We start from the raw sequence: 14,684 nt of genomic DNA, 5'->3' as shown, positions 1-14,684 counted from the left end.
CCTGAATCCTGCCTTGGGCCCCACAGAAGGCAGTTGGCGGCAAGAAGGACCGGTCCCTCTTCCTGTTCACGGACCTCCTCATCTGCACCACCCTGAAGCGGAAGTCAGGTTCCCTGCGGCGCAGCTCCATGAGCCTGTGAGTGGCCAGGGCAGGGCTAGGGGGCTCAGGAAAGGGGGGGTCATTCGCCCTCCCTGGGCCCCAGCACCTCTTGGCTCCCCACAGGTACACAGCAGCCAGTGTCATTGACACAGCCAGCAAATACAAGCTGCTGTGGAAGCTGCCTCTGGAAGATGCAGACATTATCAAAGGTGGGGCTGACTTGGGGTTCTTGGTGTTGGGGTCTTCCTCTGAGAAGCCCTCCTGGAGGGTTTGAGCTGTGGCCAGGCTGGCTGCCTATCCATCTGCTTTTCTGCTTTGGGGACTCACTTTCCCATCCAGTAGAAGGGAGCTGGCATGCAGGATCTGGTTGGCACCCACAGAACTAGACCAGGACCTGTCCACACAGACCACCTTCTGCCTGGGCTAACTTTGTTCTTGGGCACTTGGGGTTTATGAGCTCTGTTTGTCAGACCACTCCCCACCCCCAGCTCCAGGTTGTGTGGTGAGGGGAGGAGTGTCTGTCCAAGCCTGACCTTGTGTATCTCTGGATCTGTCCATGGCCTTCCTCTATCCCCACCAGGGGCATCCCAAGTCACCAATCGGGAGAGCATCCAGAAGGCCATCAGCCGCCTAGATGAGGACCTGACCACCCTGGGTCAGATGAACAAGCTCTCTGAAAGCCTCGGTTTCCCCCACCAGGTCTGCTATCTTCCTGAGGCTGGGGGAGTTGGGGACCCTATCTGAGGGAGAAGATATCCCTGTCACTTATCTGAGGGAGAAAATGAAGCCTCACACCATCTTAGGGAAGTATTGTGTTCCAAGCCTGAGAGTGGAGACACAGCTCTACCTCCAGCTGAGGATGAAAGGGCCCATCTGGTCCATGGGGACAATCCAGTCTACCTCTTGGTCTAAGAGGGGAGACAGAGTCCCAGTCTCTATCAGGGAAGAGGCAGATCCCCACACTCATCTCCAGGGGAGATGTTAGGGCCTGAGGCCTAGGCTCTCCTTCCCACAGAGCCTGGACGACGCGCTGCGGGACCTCTCAGCTGCCATGCACCGGGACCTGTCAGAGAAGCAGGCACTGTGCTATGCACTTTCCTTCCCCCCAACTAAGCTGGAGCTGTGTACCACGAGGCCCGAGGGCACTGACTCCTTCATCTTTGAGTTCCCCCACCCTGACGCCCGCCTTGGCTTTGAGCAGGCCTTTGATGAGGCCAAGAGGAAGCTAGGTAAGCCAGGGCCCATGCTAGCACCCTCCTCCCAGAATCTCCGGGAAATGGGCAATGGGCAGCACCTCCAGGCTGTCTGAGACATCAGGAGCCAGAAATTCCAGGACTGCCATGTCCTGTGCTCCAGTCCCTGATAGTGGGAGGGTGGACTAAGCTTTAGCAATGAAGCATAGGACTTCCCCAGGGCCTCCCTGGCAAGGAGGGGATTCCATGGATAAGGTCAGCTTAAGTCAGGGGGCCCATCATGGCAGTAAATGGCCAAGAACTCCCCCATCTCTACACATACCCACACAGTCAGAGGAGGCCTGAATCAGGAAAGCTGTTGATCAAGGGCCATGGCTTAGAATATCCTTAGAGACTTCTGGGTCTATCTCCCATAGATGGGAGTACAGATGAGAACTTGAGGCCAAGGACAAGCAGCGAAATGAGCAAGGTCAGGATCAGGATGAGGTGGATTCTAAGCAGTGTCTGTCTGACCATCTCCACTACAGCATCCAGCAAAAGCTGTCTAGACCCTGAGTTCCTGAAGGCCATCCCCATCATGAAAACACGCAGTGGCATGCAGGTGTGTGTATATACTTAGGTCATGTGGGCACATCTCTTCAAAGCCAGCATCAGTTCTTATGTTTCTGTTTTGTGTACAGTGTTTCGTACATGTGTTGAATATTGCAACTACTCCCTATGTCTTTGAGTGTATAGCTCTCTCTGTACATGCACATGGACACTGCATATGTGTTATGCATACGGGTATGTTCATGCATGTCTATATCTGTGCATGTGAGCAGAGTTGATGGAAGATATCTAATTTATGTGCTTTTATGAGTGTATACATACAGACAAAGGTTACCATTTTCATGTTACATGCATATATACACATCATATTCAGGGTGTATATGTGAACACGCACATATGGTTGATACCTGTATCACAGGCTGCGTGCATTCGATGTATAAAGAGTGTCACATGTGCTGTATGTGAACACAACACATATGCAGAGGGGTGTGCTGGGAATCCATACACATCCATGCAGGCCTGCCCCGCTCTGTCCTGCTGGTGAGTCTGGAGAGTGGTGGAGAGTAGCAGTGATTCCTCCATTCACCTTCCCCTGTCCATTGGCGCCTTTTGCAGTTCTCTTGCGCAGCGCCAACCCTGAGCAGCTGCCCCGAGCCCACACCAGAGGTGTGGGTGTGCAACAGCGATGGCTATGTGGGCCAGGTGTGCCTGCTGAGCCTGCGCGCGGAGCCCGACGTGGAGGCCTGCATCGCTGTCTGTTCTGCTCGCATCCTCTGCATTGGGGCGGTTCCGGGCCTGCAACCCCAAAGCCACCGGTGAGGCCCGGCGGTGGGCAGGGCTGCTGGACTGAGTCTCTACCTTCAACAATGGAGGCGGCCCTTAGGTGGTGGTTGGCGTATTAGGTGGATGTGGGCGGGGCCTGGTGGGCTTGGCGAGTGGGGCTGAGCCTGAGTTCCAAGGGGCCCTTATCCCCACCACTTTATCTCGCAGAGAGCGGCCTTCATCCTTGCGGAGCCCGCAGGAGTCGGCACCTGAGCCCGCTGGGCCTGAGTTGGACGTTGAGGCCACAGACGAGGAAGCAGCGACACTGGCAGAGTCAGGGCCCCAGGCCTGCCTGCACATCTCCATTGCCGGCTCGGGCCTTGAGATGGCACCAGGCCCCACCGAGGGTGACCCCCGTCCAGAATTGGTGCCCTTTGACAGCGACTCCGACGATGAGTCTTCGCCCAGCCCCTCAGGGACCCTGCAGAGCCAGGCCAGCCGGTCCACCATCTCCTCTAGCTTTGGCAGTGAGTGTCCATCTTGGGGCTGTCAAGCAGCGTGGACCACCCAGAAGAGGGGCCAGCCCTATGGGTATTGAAGAGGGACCCGCATAAGCGGACATTAGCACACAGAGCAGTGAGGGCCAGCAAGGTGGGCAGGGGCTGTGACACTGAGGAGCTAAAGGGCAATGAGACAGGCAGGCCAGATCCTGAAGACCCTAGAATGGCTGATTAGTTAAGGAAGATGGAGTAGAGAGTGGAGTAACTGGTCTCTCTGTCCATGGTATGGTGGCAGATTGGAGGGGCTAGGACTAGGAACCTATAGCACTAAACTGTCAGTGAGCAGGTTAACAAGGCCTGAGCTGATGCAGAGGCCTCGGGAATAGGAGGAACAGTTGTAGAAGGCCCTGGGGAGGGACATGGCCAGAAGAGATGCATCGAGGGGAGACTGAGCCTTAGAAAGATATCAGAACTCAGGCCTAGCAGAGGGGAATGGAGTTAAAGACTTTTGTCTCTCTCAGATGAGGAGACCCCAAGCTCCAAGGAAGCCACAGTGGAAACGACCAGTTCCGAGGAGGAGCAGGAGCCTGGTTTCCTGTCACTGTCTGGCTCCTTTGGACCTGGCGGTCCCTGCGGCACCAGCCCAATGGATGGGAGAGCCCTTCGCCGCTCCAGCCGTGGCTCCTTCACCCGGGGCAGCCTTGAGGACCTGCTGAGTGTTGACCCTGAAGCCTATCAGAGCTCTGTGTGGCTGGGCACTGAGGATGGCTGGTAGGGACCAGGGAGGGGCCAGAGTCACAGTGCCAGAACCCTGAGCTCCCTACTTTGGGAATTATATGGTATCCTGAAACAGGAGTGGGAGGGCTTTGGGGCAGACCCCAGGAGTACTGCCATTGGGTCTGAAACCACAGGGAGACTGTGGAATCTCAGTACCCTGGGCAGACATGTAGCATGGTGGAGCTGATGGTGGAGGCCTAGAGGTGGAAGGATGATTCTGGGGGCTGGTGTGCCCAAGCACTTGTCACAGGTGCGTACCCCTGATCCACAGTGTCCACGTGTACCAGTCCTCTGACAGCATCCGTGATCGCAGGAACAGCATGAAGCTCCAGCACGCAGCCTCTGTGACCTGCATCCTGTAAGGCCCCTGGGTGGCCCTTCTGGTCCAGACCCTTCTCAGCTGCACATACAGGCCCCTTGCAATTCACCCAGGTCATCCTGCTCTCCCGCCTCCTCCTCTCTTTGGAGGCCAGAAGCCAGGCCCTAGGCTAGCTGTGCTGCTCACATACTGTGCGGCCTTGGGCAAGTCACTACCCTTTCCTAGGTTCAGACTCCCCTACTTGGAAAGGTGATCTCTTGGAAACTATAGTCATCTGTCTGTGATTCCCTTGGCCCGAGGTGACCTGCTTTGGCCTCCTGAAGCCCATGATTCCTCCTCCTTTTCTCTATCTAGGTATCTCAATAACCAGGTGTTTGTGTCTCTGGCTAATGGAGAACTTGTGGTCTACCAAAGAGAAGCAGGTGAGTACCCAGCCCTCCTCCCAACCCCTGGAGCCCTTGCTGGTGTTGGAGCTCTCTTCTGAGAGGATGAGGCCTTGGGGCTGAGTCTGGAGATGTGGCTTTGGGCAACTCCCAAACCCTCTCTGGGCCTTGATGTCCTCATTTATAAATGGGGTTGTTAGCACCTCGTTTCAGGAGAGGGTAAGGCTCAAGTGCAATACTGGACTGAATTTGCTGTTTTCTTTATCCCACTCCCTCTCCAGGTCGTTTCTGGGACCCCCAGAACTTCAAATCAGTGACCCTGGGTCCTCAGGGGAGCACCATCACTAAGATGGTGTCTGTGGGTGGGCGGCTGTGGTGTGGCTGCCAGAACCGAGTCCTTGTCCTGAGCCCTGACACACTGCAGCTGGAGGTAGCCCTAGGGGGTTGGGGGAGAGTGGGATGGAATTGGTGACTTGGAGTGAGCCAGGCCCACAAGAGAGGGAGATGAGGTTATGAAGGCCATAAAAATGTATCCAGTTGTCCAGGGAGAGGCTAATGGTTGCTCTTAAAACCTTTCAAGCTTTGAATACTCTAATCATTAAATCACTCAAGTTTCATGAGGAAAGGACACCTCCATTTTAATTACTGAGGATTAAGTGGAGGAGGCTCCAGTGAAACCAAACTTTTATAAGTTAATCATCTAGTCCAAGGAGCAAGGCTGCCTTTGCTGTCAATCGGGTGGGCTTTTTGGAGAGGTTTAGCGTGAGTTATAAGGAAGAAGAGATGGGCACTGGTGAAGCACAAAAGGCAGGGAGGGGAGGAGCTAAGGAAGGCAGGTCTGTCAGTCACCCATCTGCTCTCTACCCACCCCACCACCAGCACACATTCTACGTGGGGCAGGATTCCAGCCGCGGCGTGGCTTGCATGGTGGACTCCAGCCTGGGCGTGTGGGTGACATTGAAAGGTAGTGCCCACGTGTGTCTCTACCATCCAGACACCTTTGAGCAGCTGGCAGAGGTAGATGTCACACCTCCTGTGCACAGGATGCTGGCAGGTACTGACCTCTGTCTACCAGTACCCCTTCCCTTGGAGTCTTATTGCTCTGTCATTGAGGAGGCTGAACCAGGGCCAGGATTCAGCCTCAGCTCTGGTCTGTCTCCCACTCCAGGCTCGGACGCCATCATCCGGCAGCATAAGGCTGCCTGCCTGAGGATCACAGCACTGCTGGTGTGTGAAGAGCTGCTGTGGGTGGGCACCAGTGCTGGCGTCGTGCTCACCATGCCCACCTCACCCAGTACTGTCAGCTGCCCTAGAGCGCCCCTCAGCCCCACTGGCCTAGGCCAGGGACACACTGGCCACGTTCGTTTCTTGGCTGCAGTTCAGCTGCCAGATGGCTTTAACCTGCTCTGCCCAACTCCACCACCACCCCCAGACACAGGTGGGTCTGTGCATCCTACCCCACTCCAGGGGTCCTGGACTTTTGGTTAGGACTCCCTACTCTCTTGCTAGAAGTGGTTTAAGAGGGAGGAAAATGTAATACAGAGCTAGAAGTGGCATATATTATAGGAAGTAGGCTATGGAAACCACGGAATATACTAGGATATGGGTGTGTGTGTGTGTGTGTGTGTGTGTGTGTGCGTGCGCGCGCGTGTGCGTGCGTGCACATGTGTGCGTAAAATTCTGTCCAGAGAAGTGTCATGGGACATAAGGCGTGAACTATAAGCTAAGAATTAGAATATGGCACAGGAAGTGATATATACCACAAAAAATAAAATGATTAGAAATTTATATATATATATATATATTATGGCAGGAAGTGGAGTCAGGAAGTGATGTGCAGAGCAGGAAATAGAAATAGCACCAGAGAGAACATAGAATGGCAGATAGTAAATGGCCTGTGAAAATTAGAAAGTGAAATGTATTAGGAAATGATGTACATCAAGAAGGCGACAATTGGCAGTCTTGCTTTGGCAGGACAGGAAACCATATTCCCAAGAGGAAGTAGCTATGGGAATCAGAAAGCGGGGAAGCCTTGGTCAGGAGTTATCTGGGTGCAGAGAAGACCTAACTGAGAAATGGCCATTGGAAGCAGGAAACAAGTATGAGGAGGACAGTATATGTGCTGTAATCAAGACAGATAAAAGTCGTATGGCCCTGAGCAGTTATGTCAGTCCTGACTAGAAAGTGCGGATTGGGAGGGAAGAAGTTGTCTGATTGCCAGGGAGTGGGCACTTCTTTCCAAACAGGAAGTCCTTAGCTAACAGGAAGTGGGATCCCTCACAGGAAATGTGCATGTTTTTTCTATCTTCTGGGGTATGGGAACTTAGGTCCAGACAAGAGCATACAAGGAGCATGGATCATCTCGTTTAATCCTCATCAGTTGCCCCTGACAATGGATCTTTCCCCTCTGCTCCTCCAGGCCCTGAGAAGCTGCCATCACTAGAGCACCAGGACTCCCCTCGGCACCGAGGACCCACCTCAGCCAGGCCTAAAATGCTGGTTATCAGTGGAGGTGACGGCTATGAGGACTTCCGACTCAGCAGTGGGGGTGGCGGCAGCAGCGAGACTGTCGGCCGCGATGACAGCACAAACCACCTCCTCCTATGGAGGGTGTGACCCTGTCCACTATGGCTCAGGACTTGGCCACCCACCTGCCCTCAGCCTGCTTGCCTCTTCCTAGCCCATAGCAGACTCTGCTCAGAAGTGTCCAACGAGGGACACACCTGTGCTTGCATGGGCTCCTCCCATCCTCGCAGAAGCATTCCTGAGAGAACACCTGCTGGCCAATGGGCCAAGGCCTTTCCCTATCCTCTGGCTGCTCCGGTGCTCCCAGTCGTGATGGGGGTGGGGTGGGGGGCATGTGGGCTGCCCAGGACCTCTGTCCCTGGAGCTTTTACCAAAGACACGGCCGGGCCTGGACCCCACGGGGCTGGGGAGTGCCATGTGCAATATCTGGAGGGTTTTCTGGGGGCAGTGGGAGGGCTAGGGGATGGAATCCTTTCCCATGTACAGTATTTATGTTTCTTTTTAGATGTGTACCTTCCCAAGCACTTATTTATGCAATGGCCTGAGGCAGGGGGTAAATGGAGGAAATGACAGAAGGAAAACAAACCTATTTCTGCCCTGGGGGGCCATCTGAAATCCTAACCAAGCCTTTCTGGAGGGATCAATCCCCCTTTATGATATATACGTGCACACACATGCACGCACACACACATACACACTGCATGTTCAGGGCATGCCTCTTAACATACACTTTCTATAGCCTTATCCTGATTGGACCACCCTCCAGTATCCAGAGCCAAGGACCACTTCTCCTCAGTCATCCAGAATAAGATGATGACTATTGGGAGGCAGTGACTCCCATCTGGAGGGTCTCCCCAGGCCTTGGCACTTCCTAGTTTATTGGCAGTGCCTTTAGTGGTTTCTGAATTTAGAAACACTGATGGGGACTTGGACAGGCTCTTTCCTGACCTAAGCAAGAAAAGGGCCCTTGCTCTCCTCCCAGATGACCCCCCCAACCCCTGTGTCTCATGCACTGGCACATACGGTCACCTTGGGAGGGTAGACCTAGGAGCTCCCTCTGACCACTGAATCCCTCTCTTCATACCCCTCCTGCCAGGGGCAGCCCCTCCAGGAAGGACGCCCAAAGCTGAGGGGCTGGACATGGCCTCTTCAACCAGGAGCCACTTGAAGGCAGCCTCCCCTGCCTCTGGACTGCAGGAGCCAGTCTGAGCCCCAGCCCCCTCGCTTCTTCAGCTACAGCTCCAAAGGTCTGGTTTCAGATAGGGTTTGGTTCTGTTTTTGTTTGGGGTGGGTGGGTCATTGCCGTCTTAGATTATGTTTCTCTTGCTACCAAACAGTCATGTATTAACTTTTCCTTGGATGATGAATTTTAAAGAGTCAATAAATAGAAATACCAAATGATTGCTCCCCATCAGCAGCCACAGTGGCCTCCTGCCAGCAGCCTCAGGGCTCCCCAGCTGCGTAGGTCTCCTGACACTCTGGCTTGGGCAGAAGGGAGGCCTCAGAGACCCAGAAGAGTGCTGGGGTGGTGAGGCTGCCACTGATGTGCCAGTTTCTGCCCTGGGGGCCACCCGGAACCTTGTCTGGCCAGCAGTTTCCTCATCAGGAAAAAGAGAGGTCGTGCTAGTCCAATGCTTTGTAACCAGGGCTATGTGTTAGAATTCCTTACATATTCGTGTGCAAATATAAAACATGACACAATTATATGTCCATGTAAATACACATTCCCAGGTTCCTCCAGCTTGTCAGTGGATCTGGGGCTGGGCTTGGGAATCTGAAGCTGACATGCGCTTCAAGTAAAAAACTAGGCAACTAGTGAGCCTGTCCACAGCTCCTCCAAGAAACCGTTCCCCAGCCTCGTATGAGACTAGGAAATCTGACAGAGGCCAGGTGAGTTCAGGCTTTGGAGCTGGGATAGAATTCAAGTCTGTCTGGTTTCTGGTTCAAAGAGGTATGTCATTAAATCAGAAGAATACAAAGGCCAGTAGCACAGGGCTGGTCAGTGTAGGGTCAGAGCCCTTCCCACCTGTGTCAATCTGCCAGGCTCAAGATGGTAAAAGGGCAGATCTTGCCTCCACTCTGCTGAACACACGTTTGAACCTTTTCCAGCCTCAGTGATTAAGACATTACAAAAATCAGTTGCTAAAGGCAAAGTGCAGGTTCATGCTTTGCAAACCGGTGTACATACACATCTCAGGGCTCCGCTGGATCCTCAGTGCCACAGGACATGCATGGACAATCTCTCTGCAGCATCATTGTACTTGGAAGATCTGGGGGGGAGGGGATCATATTAAATATGTTACAGAGTGGATGTTCCACAATGTTCATGTGGAATTTGTGATGAAACAAAGCATTAGAAGGAGCACAGGCTTTGAAGTGAAACAGAAATCCTGACTGCTGCTAACTAGCTATGTGACTTTGATGAGCTGTATCCCCTCTGCACCTCCATTTCCTCATGTGTAAAGTGAGGCTGCTAATCCTTTCTCCCACAGGACTGTTGTTTGGTATGCACAGGTCCTTGCATTGCAAGGGAGAGAGGCTTTCTGCCTTGAATTAAAGGGAGCTAATTAGTGGAGACATGGACTGGCGACAAATAGCTGTCATTACCATGGCCCAGATACTGGAGCTCCATCTCAGGACCCCTGGTCTCTCCACCCTGAGTCTCTGGTTCCTCCCTTCCTGCCAGACAGCTGCTGGTCTCACCACTTCATAGCTTCTGCTGCCTTGGGGCCTCTTATCCCTCAATGCAGGGGTGCTGGACAGAGTTCACTTTTAGCACTGGATACCCAGGGTATTTTCTCAAAGTAAGTACCTCAGTGGGAATGGGCCTGGCCCAGCCCACTGTTATTTAGGAGGCTACATGCCAGGGCATTGGCCAGCCTGTGGACAGGTACGCAACCCTGAGCTAGTCAGCTGTGGGCAGGGAGGTCCTGGGATGAATGGTTGTCAGGGCCTAGGGGAGACTCCCTAAAGCAGTGGTACCCCACGTTGGCTGCACATTACTACCACCCGAGGGCCCAGGCCACATCTCAGACCAATTGAATCAGAATTCTGAGTGTGGGCCCCAGGTATCAGTATTTTTAGGAAACTTTATTAAAGAGTAACATTTGTACAGAAAAGTACACAAGTTATCAGTGTGCAGCTTGGTGAGTTTTTATAACCTGAACACACCCAGATCAAGAAACAACACATCATTACCCTGAAAGCTCCTACATGCTCCCTCCCAGTCTACCCTCCAAGGGTAACCACTACCCTGGATTATGACACCATGGTTTAATTTGGCCAGGAGCGGGAAGAACCACTATGTTAAAGGGCATGGCCATGGCTGGCCACTGGGGTAGGAGGAAGTGGGGCTTAGGGTCGGTGTGAAGAGGGAGCAGCTTGAGCCAAGGCAAAGAGAGGTGGAGGATCCTGGAGCAAGAGGTCCGTGGTGTAGGTCCAGCTGTCACAGAAGGGAAAGGAAAAGGCAGGGAAAGCCAGAATGTGAGCTCCGTAAGAACTTTGCTTTGTTCTCTGCTCTATCTCCAGGCTGCCTGCAGTGCCTGACACTGTAATAGGTGCTTGGTAAATATTTGTTGAATTAAATCTGGAGACTTTAGTTGGGATACCCATCTAGATCTCTATGTCACAAGCAATAAGTTCTTAGTTCTCACTTACTGAGTGTTTGCTGCAAGTCAGGAGCATGGATCATCTCATTTAATCCTCACAACAGTCCTGAGAGGTTGGTCCATTATTATCCTCTTGTTCAGATGAGGAAACAGATTCAGAGAGGTTAAATGCCTTCCTGGGGTCACCTGCAGACTAAGCCATAGAACCTGGATTTACATGTGATCTGTCCACTAAGGTCTCTGTGCCTCGTGGAAGAGAAGAGGGGCAGTCACATGGAATGGCCAGAGGATAGGAGAGTCTGAGCAACAAGAACCACAGCAGTCATTCATGAGGTATCTGGCTCATGTTCCTCAGACCAGCCCTCGGTAGGGCGTCCTCACCTCAGGGTACAGGAGTCAGGGCCAAAAGCCATCTCTTTTCCAAAAGGGTTCTCCAGGTGGTCCCTTGGGCTAGGTACAGAGTGCAGGTTTTAGCCAGATATCTACTCATAGGGAAGGCACAGAGAGGGATAAGGATTTACCTGTGGTCACATAGCAAAGTAGCACTGAGGCCAGGGGTGGATGGAGAGGAGAACCAAGGCAGGAAGGTTTCCTGTGGTCAGAAAAGTCAGAGAATGATCTTTAGAACTCAGGAAGCACAGCACTAGATTATCTGGCCTCCAGTGGCCCCATCACATACATCAAATCAGAGCCAGCACTAGTCTGTAGGTCCAGAGAGCTTGGAGAAGGGAGTGTGACTAAGTGTGACTAAGGCCTTGGCTTAGATTTGGGTAGGGCCTAGGGAGGGGATGGAGACCCAGGGATCTGAAATGAAGCCTCAGCCCTGTGTGACCCTAGACAGGTATCTGCCCTCTCTGGACACAGGTAACCTCTGAGAGCCCTTCCATTTTTTGCATGCCTGCCAAACACCAAGTCTCTCTTCTGCCCTCATAGACCTTAAACCACAGGCCAGGTTGCGGGAAGAGGCAAGGGGAAGTGCTATTTTAGGCCCATTATGGCCAATGAGGACAAGTGAACAGGCAACCTGAGCTGGGTCGGGGGTAGATTGCAGGGCTGAACTGAGGTGGGGGCAGCAAGCGGAAATAAATGGGGGCAGAGCCCAGATGCCAGGTTGTGGGGAGGACACAAGGTAACCACTGAGAGCAGAGAAGGAGAGGGAAAAGATACGGTGTTCTGTGTTCAAGTCCAGCAACCTGGAAGACGCAGGTGCCAATATGGGGTCTCAGCAGATCTTTATAACACCCTGGGCAGGTGAACTTGCCTTCAGGTGAAGCCACTTGCTTAAGGTCGCACATACTGGCAGTGGCAAAACTGGGACTTGACCCCTCTGTGTGACATCAAAGCCCAACCCCAGTAGGATTTCAGACCCAAGTCAGTGTGTGGACCTAAATGCAGACTGAACCTAACTCCCAGGTCCAGTCAGCCCCTCTCAGGTCCTGCCCTATTCTGGGCTGAGCCTCACCCTGGCCTCCTAGGCCCAGATCCTTCTAAAACCAAGCCCACTTCCCCCCTGGAGCAAAGGCACAAACACAGGAGAGCAGCCCACCTTCCAAGGGGTAGATCTTGGCCAGCTTGGCCATCACAGAGCACTGAAATTTAAGTTTGAGACACCCCCCATCACCGCCACCTCAATGCCTCTTGCCTGACTTCCATATTGGAATTCCAGTGCAGCCAGCAGAGGGAGCCAAAATTTCTGGTCCACAATCCCAGAGGGGACATATGCTCAGATCCCCTGCAAACAACCACACCCAATGCCTCTTGATCCTGTGGCCCAGGATCCCCATCCCAGTCAGGGCCTCAGTGGACCTCTGATCACTGTCACAGCTCATCCCAGATTGCTGGGGCCTTGTGCTGTGCCACCTAGGATGAAGAGGAGGCTTTCTTTTGGGCTGACTTCTCTGGTTGCACTATGAGAAGTTCAAGGAGATGGTCTCTGAGGTCCCTAGGCTCAGAGATTGTAATGCTAAGATTCTGTGGGTCCATCTGAGATGCTAGGAGTTTTAAAAGTCTGTGAGTCTGAGTGCTTTGTTCTTGAACCTGTGGTTCTCCAAGCTCCATAAAAAGCCAATCTAAATCTTGTGGCCTCCACAACTCTTTCCCTGTCTCCTCACTGTAGCAGCTAGATGCTCCCAGACTCTTGGGCAGGTTCCCATCAGCAGCCTTCTGTGGTTCAGGAGTCAGAGCTGGCAGTAAATAATAATTAGGCTCCCTCATAACCTGAAGTTGTGGGAGTGGGATGTGTGTGGGCTATGGCTCTGGGAGACCTGACTCTATGAAGCTGCAGCCTAAGAGCCCGAAGTTGCCAACCAGAGTCCCCAGAACCACAGGAGGGATTGCCTCAGTCTCCATCCCTGCTCATTCTCTTGGCCCAAGTGGCTGCTGCCCACCCTTACTACTCGGCCAGGTCTGACAGATCGCTTCCTCCCATGGAGAACTAGAATGACTTTCAGGCAACAGGTTTGCCACCCTAATTTTCAGATGAGGAAACTGAGTAGGGGGATGGGAATTTGACCAAAGCCTCACAGAGAGCTGGTAGTGGAGACAGGGGGACCCTCTGTAGGATGTCTGATTAATAGCCAATAGTGCTTGACTGAAAAGCATTTCCTCATTTGGTCTATCAAATGGCATATGAAATGCTACCATATGAACTCCAGAACTTGGAACTGGGGTATAGAAAGTCCCCTTACAAAGAAAACATTTACAGGAATGGGAGGGCATTCTGGGATGCTCTGGCCCCCTCACCAGGTTCCCAAGCATGAATCCTTTCTGGGCTCTCTCTGTGGGCTTGGACGTGGGATGTTTGACCCTGGGATCACCTGGTTATGGCTTCGTCAGTGACTTGGAGCTCTTTCTGCCCTTCCCCCACAACCTGAACATGACCCAAAGAAATGGACACTCTTCCCCTGGCCCCTTCCCTCTGCAGGTGTCCAGTTCTCCTCCTGGAATCTCCTGGATCCCGGGGGACCTGACCTTCCCTGCCCCCTCACCGCACAGCTAAGATTCTATGACTCAGTTGTTTTGAATTCTTCACCTCCCCACAACAATCTTTCCCCAACAAAATTATTTATCTTCCTCCACCTCTGTCATGGGCTGTGATTATCCTAATCCCAGCCAGGCCTCTGTCCCCAGCACACAGGCCCTCCTTGCTGCCTGCCTCCCCTCCCAGTCCTGCTGTCCTGGGAGGGCCACCTGGGATCCCCAGAAAGGTACTAGCTGGGGAAACTCTCACTGCTGAGCTGCTACCTCCAGTCCTGACTCACCATATCACACAGCTCCAGGGGCCACAATTCATAGAGCTAGGAATACAATGTGAATAATGCCCTGGAGTCCCTAGTCACTGCCCTTCTGATCTCCCTGCTGGCTGGCATTGGGAATCAAGGTATGACAGCTTGTGGTAGGGAAGGGAGAACAGTGTGTCACCTGTTCTACTGAAAGGAAGGGCTAACTATCCTGGATGAGAGGGGTGGGGTGGAATGGGGAGACAGGAAAGACCTCCTGGAGGAATGAGATTTGGGCTGGGCCCCAAGGAATGTGTAGGAATCCACCAGGTGGACCTCCATTATAGATTCACTTTCACCCGGCTTCTTCTCACCCACTAGGTGGGGGTTACTAGGGGTAGGTTTGAGCCTCGACAAGACAAAGTGAGGTCGTTCTCTCTGGCTGCCAATTTCCAGAAGAAAACAAGACCCAGGAAGAGCAGCAGTAGCCCCATTGGCACTGGCAATGGTGACCGGACCCGGAGGAGCATCCGAGTCTCCAGCCTACCTTGCATCGTGCAACGCCTTCTTTCTTGGTTTGGAGCCCAAAAGGGGCTAATCCAAGAGGCCTCTTCTCGCGCAGCCCTCTGCAGTTCCTGGGGGACGCGAGAGATGGCGACACAGAGCAGTGCCGCCGCGCGGGAGACCGAAAGCCCCTCGGATGCCCCACGGGGCGGGGGGGCTGGGGCACGAGCCCGGGCTCTGACGTC

At 53.2% G+C, this 14,684-nt stretch overlaps 1 protein-coding gene and 1 long non-coding RNA gene across 5 annotated transcripts in view; one reads left to right on the top strand and one right to left on the bottom strand.

Annotated features, from left to right (window-relative positions):
• Positions 1–8,520, top strand: part of ARHGEF17 (Rho guanine nucleotide exchange factor 17) — a 54,809-nt gene extending 46,289 nt beyond the window's left edge. For both annotated transcript variants that reach the window (XM_011377395.2, XM_011377394.2), the window contains 14 exons: positions 27–136; positions 224–309; positions 681–799; positions 1,116–1,329; positions 1,821–1,894; positions 2,458–2,657; positions 2,833–3,131; positions 3,626–3,875; positions 4,153–4,239; positions 4,555–4,622; positions 4,865–5,013; positions 5,463–5,637; positions 5,752–6,021; positions 7,003–8,520. In XM_011377395.2, the coding sequence (XP_011375697.1) occupies positions 27–136; positions 224–309; positions 681–799; positions 1,116–1,329; positions 1,821–1,894; positions 2,458–2,657; positions 2,833–3,131; positions 3,626–3,875; positions 4,153–4,239; positions 4,555–4,622; positions 4,865–5,013; positions 5,463–5,637; positions 5,752–6,021; positions 7,003–7,199 (2,298 nt within the window). In that variant the 3' untranslated portion in view covers positions 7,200–8,520. The remainder of the gene's footprint in view (positions 1–26; positions 137–223; positions 310–680; positions 800–1,115; positions 1,330–1,820; positions 1,895–2,457; positions 2,658–2,832; positions 3,132–3,625; positions 3,876–4,152; positions 4,240–4,554; positions 4,623–4,864; positions 5,014–5,462; positions 5,638–5,751; positions 6,022–7,002) is intronic.
• A 1,062-nt stretch (positions 8,521–9,582) lies between these two features.
• On the bottom strand, positions 9,583–14,620 carry LOC111730390. 3 transcript variants are annotated; one of them, XR_002776668.1, is made up of 5 exons: positions 14,483–14,620; positions 11,239–11,309; positions 11,099–11,167; positions 10,767–10,910; positions 9,583–10,551 (listed from the first exon to the last, which is right to left on the bottom strand). It is a non-coding gene; the product is annotated as an uncharacterized LOC111730390 (long non-coding RNA). The 3 variants fall into 3 exon arrangements; XR_002776666.1 differs by having other exon boundaries at positions 9,583–10,910; XR_002776667.1 differs by lacking the exon at positions 11,099–11,167 and having other exon boundaries at positions 9,583–10,910.
• Between the last annotated feature and the right edge of the window lie 64 nt (positions 14,621–14,684).

This window comes from Pteropus vampyrus, unplaced genomic scaffold (genome assembly GCF_000151845.1).
Source record: "Pteropus vampyrus isolate Shadow unplaced genomic scaffold, Pvam_2.0 Scaffold311, whole genome shotgun sequence".
In the NCBI taxonomy this organism is placed as follows: domain Eukaryota; kingdom Metazoa; phylum Chordata; class Mammalia; order Chiroptera; family Pteropodidae; genus Pteropus; species Pteropus vampyrus.
This window is presented reverse-complemented; position numbering and strand designations above follow the sequence as displayed.